The following is a 19,195-nucleotide window of genomic DNA, read 5'->3' as shown; positions in this document are numbered from 1 at the left end:
AGGATTAATCTGAGTCAACATTGACGCCGTCGTCACGGTGACTGATCATCGTCACGACAGCGAGTTTTCCCCTCCGTGAACGTTTCATTCATCAGAGTCTCACGTGCTGCTGAAAACGAGCCGTCGCAGCGTTTCATTCCCACCGCCGGAGATTCACCAAAACGGCTCCCGGTGAGGTCACATGTTCAGAGATGAACAAAACACCGCAGCCGGCTCCGTGGTGAGGGGGGAGGGGGGAGGAAGGAGGGGGGGGGGCTGCATCTGCTGCTTTGGCAAGAGAGGAAGGAGTGTGGGAGGAGGAGGAAGAATCTCTGCAGGCACTTGGTTTGAATTCTGCCAGACGGAAAGCCGTCGGATGGAAACGGTAAATAAACGATCGGTGGCGTTCGGAGGAAAAACGTTCACGTTAACGAAGTGACGTGTGGATCAGCTGATGTTCTCTTACAGCTGATGTGTACTCTGTTCTGCAGCGTTACAGACAAGTTCATCTTTCTGATCAGTTTGTACCCTGAAAAAATATTCTGGACCTTTTTATGTTTTTTTTAAACAAATCTGTGAAAATGGGTGAAAATATCTTGTTTCTAAATTTTCCAAATATGAACCTAAAAATTCCAACAAACAGTCCGACTTCAACATATCAGAGTTACCTGCACAGTCTGGATATAAAAGTGTTCGTAGCTTCAGGTCTGTAAAATGGTTCTGATCCAGAAGTGTCTTCAGCTGCAATACCAGCGAGTGCCACTAGAGGTCGGCTCCAAAAAGCCTCCGGCTCCATAGACTCCCATTCAACTTCTCTCATCAAATCCAAAGTGAATAAAATGTGTCCATCAGTTATCTCGGTGTTGTTAGCTAAAGTCACTCCTTCTTATTAGTTTTCTGAAGGTCCATCTGAAAATAATCCCTCATTCATTAGAAAAGAAGATTCAAGAAGACCTGTTTTTGGGGGCGTGTCTGTTTGATTGACAGGCCTGTGGTCCATCAGCAGGTTTTTCTGAGACTGTTTGTTTTTGTCTTCCAGATGATTCCTCTGGATTCGTTTGTCGGGCAGAGTGCAGATGGTAAAATGGTGCCCATCATCCCGGGAGGAAACAGCATCCCGCTGACGTACTCCAACAGGAAGGAGTACGTGGAGCGAGCCATCGAGTACCGGCTGCACGAGATCGACCGACAGGTACGAACTGAAGTGTCTCAGGTTTTAAAGGGTGAAGCTGCTGGACTCAAAACTGGAGTTTCATTTCTCGGTCGTGCCGACGATTCGTATTATAAATACAGATAATAAGAAACGGTGAAATATCAATGAACTTTCATTAAAAAGAGGCGCCCGCCCTGCTGTTAAACACAGGAGCAGCACCAACGTGTTTTACTTTCACTTTCACACAAGCCGAATTATAATAATATCACATTTCTAGAGATGTAATCGAGCGAATCTTCGCCAGCTTCTCGAGAAAAGCTGCACGTCAACAGCACCAACCAGGAATCGTACCGGCAAACCGTCTGGTTTTAACCAGCGCTGCACTCCATTTAAAAAAAAAAAAAGGGCTCCATGGTTTCATAAATCTTTTTTATAGCAAACTAATATTTGTTGGGGACTATTTTCGCGGCGGATGGATTCACGTTTGACTCTTTTCGAGGAATTTTTTTTTTTACGTGAATAAAAAATTTAGAAAAAAACCACTTGGCTTTTTAGTTTTAAACGGTTGTTCTCCGTCCTGCCACCAGGTGGCGGCGGTGCGCGAGGGCATGTCGTGGATCGTGCCGGTGCCGCTGCTGTCGTTGCTGACGGCCAAGCAGCTGGAGCAGATGGTGTGCGGCATGCCGGAGATCTGCTGCGACGTGCTGAAGAAGGTGGTCCGGTACCGGGAGGTGGACGAGCAGCACGCGCTGGTCCAGTGGTTCTGGCAGACGCTGGAGGAGTTCTCCAACGAGGAGCGCGTCCTCTTCATGCGCTTCGTCTCCGGACGCTCCCGGCTGCCCGCCAACACGGCCGACATCTCGCAGAGGTTTCAGATCATGAAGGTGGACCGGGTGAGCGGCAACCAAAGAACTCCACTTTATTGTTATTCACCGTTTGCTTCTGCAGTTGTTTGTTGTTGTTGTTTACGAAGGGATTGAACTTCTTTTATTTATTGGAGGGAGTCGTAAAGAAACGGAAACACACAGATCCTCAGAACAGACTGTTTCTAAAAGAGTTCGTAGCTTCAGGTCTGTAAAATGGTTCTGATCCAGAAGTGTCTTCAGCTGCAATACCAGCGAGTGCCACTAGAGGTCGGCTCCAAAAAGCCTCCGGCTCCATAGACTCCCATTCAACTTCTCTCATCAAATCCAAAGTGAATAAAATGTGTCCATCAGTTATCTCGGTGTTGTTAGCTAAAGTCACTCCTTCTTATTAGTTTTCTGGAGGTCCATCTGAAAATAATCCCTCATTCATTAGAAAAGAAGATTCAAGAAGACCTGTTTTTGGGGGCGTGTCTGTTTGATTGACAGGCCTGTGGTGCAGTCAGGTTACAGCTATCGGTGGGCGGGACGTAGTATCGTTTCTGATCAGATCGGTCAGATCCACTGGCTCCTCCCCCAGCTCGTCCGAATATGGTCACTTCCTGCTCTAAGATGGCGACGGCCCAAAATACCAACGCTGGTTTATTATTGACATTTAAAATATTATCTTTCATGTCGACTTATCGATTGTGCTCGTAACGTAGCTTCAGTTCTTTAATTGAGAGTTTGGACTGTGCAGAGATGCATTGTGGGAGTTCTGTCAGAACATCTTTAGATATCGAAACTAGATTTACAGATAAGACTTGCGTTTCTGAAGCTTTTCGACCTCCCGACAGGAAGTGTACCCCCCCCCCCGCCCCGCCCCCAACACCCCCCCGCCCCCCCCCCCCCCCTCCACCCCGTTAATGCTGCGTTCCCTCCTGCAGCCGTACGACAGCCTGCCGACCTCCCAGACGTGCTTCTTCCAGCTGCGTCTTCCTCCGTACTCCAGCCAGGCCGTGATGGCCGAGCGGCTCCGCTACGCCATCAACAACTGCCGCTCCATCGACATGGACAACTACATGCTGTCACGCAACGTGGACAACGCCGAGGGCTCCGACACGGACTACTGAAGTACACGCAACACGCAACACGCAACACGGATGCACCTGTCGAAGGAAACTCCGGAGCAGACGGACTTTTTACATTTTACGTCAGACGGCACAAAAAAAACTTTCATTTCTCTTCGTGGTTTATTAGCAGTTTTTAAACGACACGAAATCCACACGAGAAGTGCATCTAGTGTTTCTTTCTTTTCTTTTTTCTTTTTGAACTCCACATCCCATTTCTTCCGGGTTTCTGCATGGAGGTCTGTTTATTCGTGTGTATAGAAGACGATCCAGCCGGGAAGATAAAAAGAATATTTGTACATTGTGTAAAATGCTTCATTAGGAAAATGTTTTGCATAATTATCCATATTTATTGTTTTCATTTGCCGATGCCGACTTTTTTCCCGAAGCAAAAGACAACAACAATAACAAACAAAACAAAAAACACAAAAACAACAACAATAAAATGCTGCATAACTGATTTGTTGTTCTGAGGTTTTTGATTTCGGAAGAAAGACGGGAACGTTTTCAGAAAGCAGACGTCACGTTTATTTTTCAGAAGTACAAAAAATGACAAAAAGGCCATCAGTGGGGGGGGGGGAGGAAAAAAAAACCCTCCACGTGTCGGAGCAGCACGTTCACGCACGGCGAAAGGATGGATTTAGATTCCTTCTTTTTGTACGGGACTCAAACGCTACGTGGAGTTTATGATTTAAACCTCCGTTAGCGTTAATAAGATGAGTTCAGGGACAGCGATGAGTGTCGGACTCCTCGGATTTTAATCTTTTAACCAAAAATATAATCAACCAACGCAGGTTTGTACACGTGAATACAAACATGTTTATTTTTTTAGTACCGATTGTTTTAGACTCCAAATGTAGTGAAAGTAATATTCTGGATTTCATCGCTCTCGAGGTGAAAATCTGAATCCATCATTTTTCCGACGTTCCTCCGGTTTCATGTTTGTTCGTGTTCAAATGAAAGTGTTCCCGTGAACTCCTTTAATAACCGAGCAGCCTGGAAGGTCGTGAATTATTTTTTTTTTTAAACTCTCTTCTGAGGCGTGAGAATGATTTCCGAAACGCTTGGGCTCAAAAACTATTTTTTTATTTTTATTCGGGAAAGTTTCTGGGTTTTTTTGTTTGTTGTTTTTTGTTTACCGCGACGTGGAATCAGCGTGAGGTAGAGGAATCATCGACAACCTAAAGAGAAGCAGATCAAACGTACGTAACGGTCAAAAAAAGTATTCAGGTATGAAAAAAACAAAAAACACGAGTCTCCATCTGTAGCAAACTGGAATAATGTGCATTCATTCATATTTTAAGATCCATAAATTACAGCCGGGTACATTCTCGGTGTTTCCATAGCGACCGCTGGACTCATTACAGGTGACGTAGAAAGACCTTCTGAAGACGGTTTCGTCTCCGTTTGTAAAATGTTCAACGTCATCGAGACTTTTTTCATCCAAAGTTCTCCCGGTTTGTTTTTTCTTTCTCTTCTCACGTTCGACCTGAAGTCGGAGCGACAGCGTTACGTTTGGAGGAGACGCTGAGTCGGGCTGTTTTTAAGGCGTTGTCGTGTCTCCCGGCTCCGTGATGAGAACCCCCCGTCCTCCTCCCCCCCCGGCGCCGTCCTCAGACCGCGATCATCACCTCGTCAGCCGCTCGGCGGCGGCGGCGCGCCTCCTCGGAGCGATGATGCTCTCCTTCGCCTGCAGGAGGCGCTCCAGACACGGCGAGCGGATCTTGAAGGGCGGACGAGGCCCGGCGGGCGAGTCGGTGCTGGAGGACACGGCGTTGTCCTGCGTCGCCTCCCGGTGGCCGGAGGGCGACGCTTCGGGGGTTTTCGGGGAGCCGACGGGAGACGCGTGAAGCCACTTGAGGTGGGTGGAGGAGTACGACGGAGGAGGAGGAGGAAGCGGAGGAGGGGGAGGGGCCGGGGGAGGCGGGGCGCTGCCGTGATGCTGCTGCTGCAGAGGAAACAGGAAGTGAGGTTGAACTTCAGGAGCACATTATACATACAGATTATATTCAATAAAACAGGTTTTCATTCATTATTTCTGCTTCTGTTTTCTTTTGGGTTCTCGTGTTCTCAACACAACACGATACCCAGATATTTATTTGGACGTATGACTTTTTTTATCATATTTCAGACGACATAAACGACCATAACCGTTTTAAACGCTGTACTTTGTGACCAAAGGTGCAAAAACCAAAAGATATTCTGCAGAAGGAACCAGGAAACATCAGAAGGTGAACTTGAAGGGATCTTCACCTTTAGCCTCTTGGCCGGAGTGCCGTCGTCTGTCGGGTTCAGATCCGGTCCGATGTGAGGAAACCAACTCTGAAGCATTTCCTCTATTTTCAGAACAATACTGAGGAAGCGTCCGCTACAACAGAGAAAAGAGTTTTCAGACGTTATTAGCAGAACTATTGACGCCACGGTGTGAAAGTACTTCATCACAAGTGGAAGTCAGGCAGTAAGAGTTCAGCACTGCTGACACAGAAATGTACTTTCTGTAAAAATACATCCTCAAGTCCTTCTTTTTGTGAAACTAAAGGAAATGAAACAGGAAGGTTGTTAGGTTAGGTTCGGTAGTTACTTTATTAATAATAATTGTTCTACCGGTGAGAAAACAGACGCTCAACCCAAACAAGCAAATGTTAAAAAAGACAAATGAAAGATTATTTTACAGGTTTTCAAAAAGACTTAAAACGTCCTGACTGCATGTTTCAGAAAACATCATGTTAAAAATGTGCAAAAAGTGATATATTTTCTTCGGCCACATGGGGGCAGCAGAAGCGAGTCGAGAACATATTGACATAATAAACACGTTTTTAAACAATGTTGAAGTTTACGTCCATTTATTCACTTGTTTTTTTTAGCTCTGATTTTGGTCTCCACCAGGGAACTATCTGATCCAATGACTCTTTGTTCATCGATTTTAACGAAAAGACAAAGAAAAACGACCTTTTTTTGTTGACCACCGTTATTTGTTTGGAGAATCAGCGCCACCTGCTGTTTATCTCCACAAACTGCTGATATTGAACTGGACGGAAAAATACTTTAATTTGCATTTTCTTTTGTCAGTTTTCTCAAAATGTTGTTAAATTCTGGTGGAAACCAGCTTAGTCACATTGTTGATCGTAGAAATATTAATTATAAGTCGTTAAAAAAAAAAAAAAAAAAAAGGCCGTTAGCCTTTAAACCGTGATGAGTTTCAAACAGCAGGAAAAGTACTTTCTCCACCGGTGACGGAGGAAACGTTGCTGCTGCAGGACGGAGGTGAAGTCGTTTGTTTCTTCAGTCCGAACGTGACATTTTATTTTTTTGGTAACAGCAGAGCAGATTAGAGAGTCGGAGACGAGCCGGCCGGCAGCTCAGATGGTTTTAGGGACGTCTCGCCGGTGGCCATTACATAAACCTCATGAAGCCCGGCGGAGGCTTTATGTGATTGGTGGACAACGTGAAAGAGCACAAAGACTGAATAAATAAAAAGCCCATGAGGGAGGAGGAGGTGGAGGGGGAGGAGGAGGAGGAGGAGGAGGTGGAGGAGGAGGGTCGATCCTAGTGTAGCTGCATTCCTCCCCGCCCGTGAGATGCTATCTGAGCGTCACATGACGAGACGAGCGGAGCATGTTGAGCTCCACATGAGAAATGTGACCGCAGCTCCACGCAGGCTGCAGCCCACACGTGGCAGCGGGGGAGGAGGGGGAGGAAGGAGAGGGGGGGGAGGGGGAGGGAGGAGGGGCGGGGGGGAGGGGGGGAGGTGCCTGTCCCATTCACAGGCTATAAATAGAGCAGTAAGCCCTGTGGCGAGGCCCCGCCCACCTCTCCGACAGGAGAAAGCATGAACGGCTTCGTGGGGACACCTGAGCGCCACAAATACACATCTGCTCCGAGAGTTACTGCTCACGTTGTCGGAGCTCGTATTTCGTAGGAGGCTTCGTTCCCCGTTTTAAAGGTCCCATATCGTGGAGATATCGGATTTTCTTTTCTGATTCAAAAAGCGGGTCGAGGAGCTATAAATACCGTCGAAAGTGTCGAAACGCTCGGCCCGCACGCGGCCTGTATTCAGTGACCGCGCTGTTTGGACTTATGTAAGTTTGTGATGTCACAAACTGACGCCGATGTTCCACGTGCGGCCCGAAGCTCGGCCCGACTGTCCGACCTCGTTACGCAGAGGAAAACAGAGCTAGCTAGGGAGGACCAAAGAGAGACTGTGGTTGGTCCGGGACGGAAAAGAGTCAGCCAATCAGAAGACAGGGATATCAATTATCTCTTAAAGGTACAGACAGACAGGCTTTTTTGGAAAGTGATTGTAATCGGCATTTTTATACATTGAAAATCAATTGATTACTGAAGAAAAACCCTTTTTGTTAACTGTTGGCTGCAGCTTTAAAAGTCTTTCTTTTAAGGAACAAGTGTTGTGTTCTCAGGGTGTTTCTGCTGCCCCCAGGTGGCCACAACCGTTATTGCATATTTGTGAACTGTTGTAAATATTCATTTAAATGAATGATTCCTGAAGTTTTGACCTGAGTTTGACTTTAGAGTGGAAACGTTTGTCAGAAAAGTTTGTTTTTAAATGTATAAATGTCAAATTTATCTGGAACTTTTCTGTTTTCATTTTCTGAAACATGCCGGTTTTAATGTCAGACATTAAAAAGTGAAAACAAGCTGCAGACACACATTAAACTGAAAAGCAGATTTCATTAGTTTGAGAAGTTGTTTTTTTCGGATGTAATTATGTCCAGAAATATCTTCTACAGAGATCGGAGAGGTTTGCAAATTACACAGTAAAAAGAGAAAGTAGATTTTGTTGATATATTTGCACAATAAGTCCTTTTAATCCTTTTTAATATGGGTTTTAATTTGGAGCTGGAAAAATATATATTTCCTCTGAAAGCTTTCCGTTAAAGTTTCTCCTCAATTAAAACAACAAACATCGGTGTCGTTCACGTTCTCGTCAGCGGTGGAAATAAACGTCAGGCATGAACGAACGGCAGCAGATTCACGAGCGGAGTCGACTTCACGGCCGGAAATATCTCCGCTGACTTCCATTTTTTATAGCCTCTGACTGCGTTTCCCACCGAAGCCTTGAAACAACATCCGATATGTTCTGCCGGTGGACGAAACCACCGCGGAACGTACACGTGTTCGATTCTGACGTTCACGGGCCGAGTTGGACGCCGAGTTGGACGCCGAGTTGGACGCCGACCAACGCCGCGGCGCTTCGTGTGCGGTCCGGCGCAGACGGACGGAACGGCGTGAAGTCCGTCGGCGTCCCAGAAGAAGCTCAACGGAGGAAGTTTCGTCTGTTTCCACCCGACGTTACAAACCTCCGTTAAAAAATAACTTCATGCAGCAACGTTTTAATTTGAAGACATTATTGGCCAAAATAATTGAAACATTTATCATTTAAATTAACATTTTAAATATATTCAATGTGAAAACTTAGTTGCTTTAAAGATTTTAAAACATATTTTTTTACTTATTACAAAACAAAAGCAGCATTTATAAACTTTTATCTTGACATATTTGTAGCTGATAATTGTGAAAGCTGGATTAGTTTGATGCAGACTTTTATTTTGGTAACTCGTCCTACATTGAAACAAACTGCAGACGCCTGAAGAAGTCTGGTTAACAACGAACCGACGTCGACGTCCTGTTTTCAGTGTCGTTACCATCAAGGAAACAAAAGGAAGTTTAAAAATCAAAGAGTTTTAGCTGTTCAATTTCTTACAAAAGGTGCAACAAATGAACTTTACTGACGTCAGACCTTCGATGTTCCCGACAGCCTGTTTAGCCGTAAATCAACGAAAAGTGAATTAAACGACCTTCAGCCGTTTTCCTGCGATTGTTAAACAAACGGAGACGAACTCCGCCCACCGAACAGCTCGCCAACGTCCACGAGTCCGTTTGAAGTTCCTCGGAGTCGTACTTAATATCTGCGACGTTAATGGAGGTCGTAGAAAGTTCAGGGAGAAAATACGACGCTCAAGTTCAACTTTGAGATTTCCAATTATTTTACGTGAGAATATCTTTTGTACATTTTATTTTGAAACACACATTCTTGTGAACATGATTAAACATGATATTAAACATCAGTATTTTACCCGCTGACTGAAAACTGAGCATCAAAAACGGCCGAGAACTGATGAAATTCTCAGATTCAAAGTTTTTTTGACTTCCTCAAAGATATAAACTGTATTTTTTGAATCACTGTTACGATTTAGATTAAAAGCTTCCAACATTTTTTAATCAAAAAATAAAGCAGAAGTTGTTATTTTCTGGTTCCTTTTCGTCTCCGTGACGATAAACGTGAACATGTTTTGGGTGTGAACTGTTAGTCAGAACAAAACCAGAGATTTTTGGCTGCAACTTCGGCTTTGCATCGACATTTTCAACCATTTTCTGACACTTTATAGACAAATTAATTAATAGAGAAACTAATCGACAGATTAACCAATGATGAAAATAACTGTTAGTTGCAGATTCGGTTTTGAGGAGAGTTTCTTTTGTCATTTTTAGTTTTCAGGGTAAAATCTTAAAACCTCAAATGTGAAAATAAATGAGTTGAAAACCATGAATTTAATTTACTAAACGTGTTTCCAAGCAGATCCGAGTTCACTGGTTAAAATAAACTCTAAAATAAGAGCTGTCTTTACTGTATTCTACTGGTTTTGGCAAAATGAACGGACTCACTGAGCTTCTATGTTCATAAATCTTCTTTTTTTAATTGTTTTTATGGAAAGCTTTTGTATTTTGATTTAAAACACCAAAAAGCTGAAACCAGCTGGAAAAAAACAAAGATCTTCAGTATTTGTATGAAGGCATTTTTTGGAAAGTACAGCGAGCTAAATCTGGCAGCAACTCTCCGTTTGTCAGAGTATCAGATTTATATTTAATCAACATTTAGGAGAACACAAGTGTTTTGGAAGCGGCCTCAGATCGACGATAAATGAGCGCCGTGATCGACCTCCTCGCCAAAACTATTTTATCAACCGAACATTCCCACCTGCTTCCAATCATCTCTGTTTATCTGCCATGTGGACGCAATTTCTCCGTCTGATCGGACCAAAAAAAAGAAAAAGAGCTCGAAACACGCGATAAAAGGGACGATGTTAAGCTGCCGTTTCCACGGCGGCGGATTGACAAACAGATGTGGAAGTTGTTCCGAGGTATTTACCCCGTGTTTGGATTCTGAAGGACCCCCATGATTCTCTGGATTCGGTCCATCGCGACGCTCTCCTGGAAACCGCTGAGACCTGCAGGAGACAGAGAGACATGTTGAGTCACGTTGGCGTCTTCAGTTCGATCTAAACACGTTTCTAATGATGATCTCCGTCGCGTCGTCGCGTCGTCGGCTGGATTCTCGGGACGCCTCGACGACACCGAACCCGCCAGCGGCCCGGCGTGACTCGAGTTTCAGGTTTACGTCTCGTCGGCAGCTACATCCTTTAATCGCGGCTTCGATCGCCCCGCGGAGCCGGCTGGACGTCACCAGACACTCAGACTACGTCTTTAACTAACAGCAGGCGTCCCGCCGTCACGTCCACGACGAGACGACGCTCACTGGATCATTCGGGGTTTTTTATGTCAGCGTTCCAGGAAATCTTTTTTTTTTACTGTTACAGCAGTTTGTAAGAAATCAGTGTTTCCTCAATAAAACGTTACGTGAAGCAGAAATCATCGAGATCGTATGAAACACCGCGAAGGAAAAACAATTACGACGTTCTGGAGTTCCTCAAAGTTTAAATTAGAGAGAAACAAGTTCAAGATTAACAGTCACAGTAAAAAAGTCCAAGAGTAACTAAGTCATAGAGTAACTAAGTCCTAGAGTAACTACGTCCTAGAGTAGCTGAGTCCTAGAGTAACTACGTCCAATACTAACTACGTCCAAGAGTAACTAAGTCCAAGAGTAACTACGTTCTAGAGTAACTAAGTCCTGAAGTAGCTAAGTCCTAAAGTTACCAAGTCAAATAGTAACTAAGTCCTAAAGTTACTAAGCCAAATACTAAATTCGTCCTAAAGTAACTAAGTCATAAAGTAACTAAGTCTTAGAGTAACTAAGTCGAATACTAAATTCGTCCTAAAGTAACTAAGTCCTAAAGTAACTAAGTCTTAGAGTAACTAAGTCCAACAGTCCCAGATTCTCAGAGTAACGTAGTTCTGATAATTCAGATCCTGTAGTTGATGTCGGGACTTTGAATCAGAAGTGTGATATTTGAGATGATTTCATATAAATGGATCATCGCTCCCGTCGATCTGCTCGTCTCCGTTTCCTTCAGATCCTCCTCGACGTTCAGATCGGTGGTTTAAAGTGGAAAGAAATCTCCCACGTAGTGATTAATGTGGATTACTATTAAATTCAGCTCCTCGAGGCTTTTACTCTGAAGGGTTCGCATTACGAGCACAGTTTGATTTAATAAAATATGTATGACGTGCTGATTGCATCACGTCAGTTGTAATGTGAGAATATTTATTTGAGCTCCTGCAGTCGAACTTGATTTCAGACTTCAGGACTTTGATTTCGGGCGAGCGGCGCCTCGCCTGCAGGAAGTGGAGCGCCCGGTCGATCTTCACCGACGCTGAGCAAACCGAGCGTCTTTCATCTCTCGGTTTAGAGAAGATGTTAAATGACTCGAGTGCTTTGATCCTTCAGGGCTTTTTGTTCCACAACTGTAATTTTCAGAGTCTTTTTATTTCCGGACGTTCGGTTTCAGTCTTTCAGTCTTTCGTATTAACGGAGAAGAAAAATAAAACGTGTTGAACGCTGTAATTAGATCTATTATGAGAACTAAGAACTGAGAACTGAGAACTAAGAACTGAGAACTAAGAACTGAGAACTGAGAACTAAGAACTGAGAACTGAGAACTAAGAACTGAGAACTAAGAACTGAGAACTGACCGCAGCTACGAGGAAACAAAGTAGGAGTTTAAAAACTACGTCAGGTTCTTCCTCATCGAACTCCAACCTGTCGTGTCCTACTAAGAAACCGGGAGAAGAGGACGGTGTGTGAGAGACACTTACGTTCGGAGTACCTGCCCGACCGGAGGCCTCTCAGGATGGAGGACAGCGGCTGGACGTAGCGCTGCAGCTCGGAGCGCTAGGAGGGACACCAGAGGGGTTAGCATCCACTGCTAGCATTCATGCTATCAGCGCTAAAGTGCTTTTTAATGGCCACTTTAAGAGCAGCCGTCCTCAGGAGAGGTGTGTGTGTGTGTGTGTGTGTGTGTGTGTGTGTGTGTGTGTGTGTGTGTGTGTGTGTGTGAGCATGACTCATTCTCACTTCCTCATTTTCGTCATATTGATTAACTATTAGCAGATTGACTCGTTTAAAGATCAGACGCCCATATTTGGAGAACCTGACCGTAACGATGATGTCACAGGTTGTGGAGGTGGCCGACTGAAAGGCGGCACCGGCGGATCCTCTTACACCGTTTGATATCAGCTCGCTCCGCCCTGCACTTTAATTATTGATCCGTCACGTCTCTGTTGTTGATACGTTTTGTTATGGAGCAGCGGGTGGGCGGAGCCTGAGGGCTGCAGCGGGTGGGCGGAGCCTGAGGGCTGCAGCGGGTGGGCGGAGCCTGAGGGCTGCAGCGGGTGGGCGGAGCCTGAGCTTTTTCATGTTCGTCGGTGGATTTACATCTTAGTTTTAACACCTCTGACATCATCACAGCAGCATGAACGGTGACATCACGTTTTATCAGGACTTCTTTCTTTCTTTCCTTCCTTCCTTCTTTCCTTCTCTCTTTATTTATTTCCTTCCTTCCTTCTCTCTTTATTTATTTCCTTCTCTCTTTATTTATTTCCTTCCTTCCTTCTTTCCTTCTCTCTTTATTTCTTTCCTTCCTTCCTTCCTTCCTTCTCTCTTTATTTCTTTCCTTCCTTCCTTCTTTCCTTCTCTCTTTATTTCTTTCCTTCCTTCCTTCCTTCCTTCTCTCTTTATTTCTTTCCTTCCTTCCTTCTTTCCTTCTCTCTTTATTTCTTTCCTTCCTTCCTTCTTTCCTTCTCTCTTTATTTCTTTCCTTCTCTCTTTATTTCTTTCCTTCCTTCCTTCTTTCCTTCTCTCTTTATTTATTTCCTTCTCTCTTTATTTATTTCCTTCCTTCCTTCTTTCCTTCTCTCTTTAATTCTTTCCTTCTCTCTTTATTTATTTCCTTCTCTCTTTATTTATTTCCTTCCTTCCTTCTTTCCTTCTCTCTTTATTTATTTCCTTCCTTCCTTCTTTCCTTCTCTCTTTATTTCTTTCCTTCCTTCCTTTACAGCTTCACAAATATATAAAAACAGAAAAATCTATTCTCGTATGACAGAAAAATATTTCACACTTTTTAAAACTCTTTAAAGAGTGAAATAATCAGATCATGTGACGAACATCAGCCGGCGACCTGCTGCACAGCATTCATGGTTTTCTCCACACTAATTATAAATAATGAATTAATCACTGATGTTCCTAAAAGCTTCTGTCGAGACCAGAGACTCCGTTGAGACTTCAGGACTCCACCGAGTTTTTCACTTCAAACATCCGTCGCGGTTCATTTTAATGGTTCAGTTCAGTAAACTTTAGTTCAGTTTCTTCATCTGCTGAACAACTTTCAGAGTTTCATGAATGTTTTATTTCAACTGACAGTAAAAGTTTTTAAATGAATTTTAACACCTGCAGATTCGCAGCAAAAGTATGTGGACGCCCTTGTTCACAGATTTCTGTGCACTTTCACCGTTTTAAACCAGCTCGGTTCAGTTCTCAAAGATCTTAAAGGGTAATTCGGTTTATTATAACCTGCTTTATTTCCTCTTAATGCGTCTCCGTGGGTGGTGCTGACTCCACCCCTTCAGGTGATGCAGCCAGCGTCATCGTCCTTTTTCTATGTTTACTTTCAGTCCGCCCCGAAAAACAAACATTTAAAAATAAGTCACGTGAAAGTCAGTTTGTTGTGAAGTTGCTGTTTGCTGCGGTTCTCTTCCAAACCTGAAATCGTTTGTTTACATTCAGTCAGCTGGTCTGAACGGGAGCAGAATTATCGTTTAGCAGCTCCTCTTCATCACGAACCCGCAGGTGAACGACGACCGCCGTCGGTTTACTACAGAAACGAGGAAAACTTAAAAACGAGATAATTCGAAAGCAACTTCTGAACTGACTTTTTCTAAGCAGATTTTTTTGGAGGTCTTTTTTTGGCATTTGTTGGTTTTCTGTTTCTTTCGGTAACTTAAACCTGCGGTGCTGAAACTTTTGTCTCCCCCTTCTGTCGGGGAGGGTAACTACAAGAACACTGTGGACACATGACCGCGTCTCTACTGTAGTCTGTTCCGTCGCTATGACTACGGCAGTTCAATGACATCGTTTCACTGTCAGGCTTTAATCCAATAACATTAAGAAAGTCTAGAAGAGACGCACGATTTTATTATTTGATCCCCATTCAAGTTAGCATGTGGCTAACCAGAAGTTAGCCGGGTCTGAGCATGCTCAGTGTGAATTCATCCGGCCAGCGTGGGAATGTCTCACCAGACACCAGATTTAAAAACACTATGTAATGGTGAAGAGACGGGCGGTTTAATCAGCACTCTGTGAACTCGTTTGGCTCCATAACTTTAACTTCTGGAGTTAATTTGTCTCATTTTGACTCGATTTCTACAGAAAAAGGATTAAATGATAAAAAAATAAAAAAAACTCTCTGACAATATTACCCAGCATGCCTCTGTGTGCTCCTGTGTGTACAGAGTAATTCAGGGGAAAACACCACAACAACAAAAAAACGTCTCACCTTGCGCGAGAAAAGTTCATCTTCAGAGTCCGTCCGAGCGGCCGAAGCGTCGCCGCCCGGCCTCTTCCTGCTGGAGCGAAGCTCCGCCTCCTCGCAAACGGAGGTAAATCCCTGAACCGGACTGTCAGCTTCCTCCCTGCAGTGACTCCTCCTCCTCTTCCTCTGGGCTCCCGAGTGAAAGCAGCTCGTCGGAGACTCCCTGCAGGACGTCGCCGTTGCTCCTGACGACGACGACGACGACAACGATGATGACGATGATGATGACGATGATGATGACGATGGCGGTGATGACGACGGCAGCTCCTCTGCGAGCTGAGGGATTAACGTGGTCGGGCCGTCGTAGTCGTCCTCGTCGCTGGCGAGCCAGTCGATGGAGTAATCCGAGTCGGAGGTGGACATGTTGGAGTCAGACGGTCAGCCAGCAGAGAGCATCATGGACCTGCAGGAAGACAAGAGTCTCAAAATAAAGACGTGTTTTCAAAAATAAATTCACCTCTGAAACAGAAACACTGAACAGCTCGACCTCCTCAAACACACTGAACCTCGTCTTTAGTTTCTTATATTTCTTCGTACGGGCGAAGCAGCGCTCCGGATGAAATGAGTCACGACTTTTCTGCTTAAAATTGAGACCGCAGGTCTTTTTTTGAAGTTTTGTCTCGGTAGTGGGAATTTCACTGAATAACGACTCTTCAAATTAAAGTCTGACATGAATCAGGTGTTTTTTTATCAGCTCGGTTTATCGTCACTGATAAGCCGGACATCGTTTTTAAACTACGACTTCGTCAAATCCTTCCCGTCGGCGCCGCTGCGAACTGCATGCCGTTCTCAGCGGGCGGGCAGAGCAGAAAGAGGAACGCTGTTTTAAATGCAGCAGCTTCATCAATCTGATAACTGACTTAACTGACCCCAAAAGTCAGATCAACAATGATTTGAAAACAAAGGACAGTAAAATATTGATCAACATCAGGACTCAGTTCACCACTAACGTCAGTAAGTTGAAAGAGTTCTTTGTTAATGGAGCGACCGGGCGTCGAAACGACAACAACGAACTTCCGGTGACCTTTGACCTGTTGCTGGTGAAACTGAGTTCTCTCTCAATCCTTTGTTTTTGACCAAAACAATTGTTTTACATTTTGGTTTTAGTTGTTGGTATTTTGCACTGTTTTGTTGTTTTCTATGTTTCAGAGCGCATCAGCAACCTCTAAGTAGTAAACATTTGCGTAAACTCAGTAGGACACTGCGTTTTATTAACTTGTACTGTTAAAAAGGAAACATGGATTTTTGGTGCTCTGTATTTTTCATAATAAAAGATAAATATAGAAACGGAGCGAAGCGGCTGGAAAATTTAAGAAAAAATACGGACAGAAAGTGTCATAGTTTGTTTGTTGGCCCACCAACGGGCTGTCAGAACAGCATCAGCGTGATACAATACAAATAAAAGATTTATTAATTTTTTAATATTAAGATTTCTTAAATTTTAATCTGCTGGTTACCCGGTGGATTAGTTTCTCTTTATTGCGGTGATTGTACAAGTTTTACCAAACACATATTAACAAGCTGACGTCTAATATATCCTGTATTACCCAATCAACAGTCTAAAATCAGAAGATAATCTGTTTGGTCTTATTTTTATTTTTAACTTCAGGCCACTTCCTGTGTTAAAGGTGTTAGTCATTAAGATTTTAATTATTCTACCTTCTTAACGTCTTTATCTCATTTCTGTTGGCGTGAAAAGCAAACAGATTCATGGATGACAAAAGTCAATTAATTAAACAGATAAAAGTAAATAAAATAGAATAATTAAATAACTAAATCATTTTAATTTAGGAAGTGACTTTAAGATTTATAAAAAGTAATTCGGACACATATTCACATCTTATGGTAAAAAAAGACCATAAAATGAAATGAACCCGTTAAAATATATCGTATGAAAGAAAAGTTGACGGACTTTTTCTTGTTGTTGGTTATAAACATAATGGAGACCTGAGTATTTTTTAAAAGGGGTTCCGGTTCTGGATCCGGAGTGCTGCTTCTCAGACACAGTACAGCCCTGCAGTGACTCAGTCCAGGCCGGCAGGATTGAATAACCCTCCTCTGCCTCCTTCAAACGGGCACGTCGTCCAACATTATGTAAGAAAAAAAAAAAAAAAAAAAAAGCATCCAAACACATGGACCTGCTTCCCGTCGCCTGTCCGTCCACATGCAGCCACGCTGCCGGTCCAAGTGACCGAGCGGCGCCGCGGACGTTCACCCCACATGGAGGCATTTAAAACCCCGCAGGACACGCAGCCTTCACGCCGCTGATGCAGCAGCAAAAATAAAACACACAACTTTACTTTCTCCATCAGAAATCATCCTGACCGGTTTGTTCGGCGCGGCGCAGAGCTGCGTCTCCAACCCGCAAACATCACCTCCAAAAGACCGCAAACATCACCTCCAAAAGACCGCAAACATCACCTCCAAAAGACCGCAAACATCACCTCCAAAAGACCGCAAACATCACCTCCAAAAGAAAGAGAGAAGCGCAGCCGGCGTCTCCTCTGCTCCTCCTTCTCCTCTGCTCCTCCTTCTCCTCTGCTGCTCCTTCTCCTCTGCTGCTCCACCGTCTCCTCTGCTCCTCCTTCTCCTCTGCTGCTCCTTCTCCTCTGCTGCTCCTTCTCCTCTGCTCCACCGTCTCCTCTGCTCCTCCTCTGCTCCTCCTCCTCCTCCTCTGCTCCACCGTCCTCCGCTCGCTCATTAATAAACACCAAGAATATTTACCGCGCAGGTGAGCCGCAGGACGGGCAGGTGTGTGCGCGAGCAGCCAAGAACCGTCACTTACCAGAAGTGGACCGTGCGCGTGTGTTTCCCGGCGGCGGCAACCCTTCCGTGTCCGACCGAACCGGTGAACCGGTGAACCGGTGATGGAGCGGAACCACGAAAAAGCAGCAGACGCAGGAAGGAAGGCGGGCGGGCAGGAATCCCATCCAGCGCGTGCAGCCTCTCCCAGGGCAACGTGTCCGAGAGGGGCGGGGCATCCAGAACGAGCTCCTCTCCTCTCCGCCAGGTCCGCGCGCCGCTACCTCACGCGCCGCCCCCCCCCCCCGTCCCTCCCTCTCCCTCCCTCCTCCCTCTCCCTCCCTCTCCCTCCCTCCCTCCTCCCTCTCCCTCCCTCTCCCTCCCTCCCTCCCTCCTCCCTCCCTCTCCCTCCTCCCTCTCCCTCCCTCCTCCCCCGGGGAGCGCCGCACACACGCGGGGGAAATGTGGAGGGAAGATAAACACAAGGCAGGAGCAGTGCACCAGGTGATCAGACGGTGACGACACCGAGCGCGGCCGCGCGCGGGCGGCAGCTTCAGACGAACTCAGAGTCGCGCAGCAGCTCGAGCGACAGTGGTGCTGCGTTCAAAGGCTTCCGGAAGCGTCGTTTTAAAACAAGAACTAAACACATTATTACACGGAGAACATCACAAACAAACAAAAACGGATAAAATATAAACACCAAACCATCATTAGAGGGTCAAATCAGGGCAGAGATTTTAATAGAGTTTAGACAATTTATCAACATCTTACACGGTTTTTTAATTCTTCTTCTATTTTAAGTTGAGCTTTTCTTAAAGAATGTCAGACAGAGCACTGATGTTATCCAGTTATTGAAAGGTGTAATCGTATGTTGCGATATAATTTGCAATCCGCCTCAACATAAACTAATAAATTATGAATAATGATTTAATGTGTTTAAACAAATGCTCCACATCTCAAACCAAAAGAGGGTCTGAAACTTTTAATGAGGCATATATATTATAAACATAATCTAATAACAATTTGCGCAATTATATCCTTAAAGTGACAAAATATTCTTTGTCACTGACCTTTTAATGGACTTCACACCTGCTTACATTTAACCAGGTGTCATGCCGAAAGGTGTAATACGCCCGTTAGTCCACTAGTGGACGCCGTGTCAGTGTCACGTTTAGAAAAGGAAGGTGACTTGTTTGGGACGTAGACTGGACACAAAAATAGACGGAGCCTCCGTGTCTGAAAAGAGAAGCTAATGCAGAGGTGGTGCTTTAAAGTGTAATACCACCGAGGGCCACGAGGGGCTGGCTCCAAAAAACATCAGGCTTCAATAGACTCCCATTCAAAAAGCATCAAGTCATTTTTTTTTTTTTTTTTTTTTTTTGCAAGTCATTATTGTGTCATTAGCTAAAAACTCAACTTTTTTATGGCGAGGCGATGAAAACCGTGACCTGGACACGGTGACCTCTAGTGGACAGACGGGTGTATTTAGATACGTACTGTGACGTGTTCGCCGTCATCACATCGAGTGTACGAGGTTTTGTCAATAATACAACACTGAGTGACTAA

General features: G+C 44.6%; 2 protein-coding genes across 12 annotated transcripts in view; one reads left to right on the top strand and one right to left on the bottom strand.

Moving 5' to 3' along the window:
- Positions 1–3,564, top strand: part of herc1 (HECT and RLD domain containing E3 ubiquitin protein ligase family member 1) — a 52,478-nt gene extending 48,914 nt beyond the window's left edge. For all 7 annotated transcript variants that reach the window (XM_069175068.1, XM_069175072.1, XM_069175071.1 and 4 more), the window contains 3 exons: positions 1,019–1,171; positions 1,720–2,025; positions 2,922–3,564. In XM_069175068.1, the coding sequence (XP_069031169.1) occupies positions 1,019–1,171; positions 1,720–2,025; positions 2,922–3,107 (645 nt within the window). In that variant the 3' untranslated portion in view covers positions 3,108–3,564. The remainder of the gene's footprint in view (positions 1–1,018; positions 1,172–1,719; positions 2,026–2,921) is intronic.
- Positions 3,280–17,913, bottom strand: LOC138213805 (circadian-associated transcriptional repressor-like). Of its 5 annotated transcripts, XM_069175074.1 has the most exons (7): positions 17,673–17,913; positions 17,355–17,583; positions 14,852–15,290; positions 12,117–12,192; positions 10,273–10,351; positions 5,358–5,472; positions 3,280–5,052 (listed from the first exon to the last, which is right to left on the bottom strand). In XM_069175074.1, exons 3-7 carry the CDS (start codon positions 15,248–15,250, stop codon positions 4,732–4,734), a joined length of 990 nt encoding a protein of 329 aa, XP_069031175.1. In that variant the 5' UTR covers positions 15,251–15,290; positions 17,355–17,583; positions 17,673–17,913; the 3' UTR covers positions 3,280–4,731. The 5 variants fall into 5 exon arrangements, with proteins under 5 accessions (XP_069031175.1, XP_069031174.1, XP_069031178.1 ...); XM_069175073.1 differs by having other exon boundaries at positions 17,355–17,913; XM_069175077.1 differs by having other exon boundaries at positions 3,280–5,049; positions 17,355–17,913.
- Between the last annotated feature and the right edge of the window lie 1,282 nt (positions 17,914–19,195).

The sequence above is a fragment of the Embiotoca jacksoni genome, unplaced genomic scaffold (assembly GCF_022577435.1).
Source record: "Embiotoca jacksoni isolate LCO1_2020_lvr unplaced genomic scaffold, fEmbJac1.0.p SCAF_64, whole genome shotgun sequence".
Classification (NCBI taxonomy): Eukaryota; Metazoa; Chordata; class Actinopteri; family Embiotocidae; genus Embiotoca; species Embiotoca jacksoni.
The sequence above is the reverse complement of the archived record's forward strand: the minus strand, read 5'-3'. Positions and strand labels throughout refer to the sequence as shown.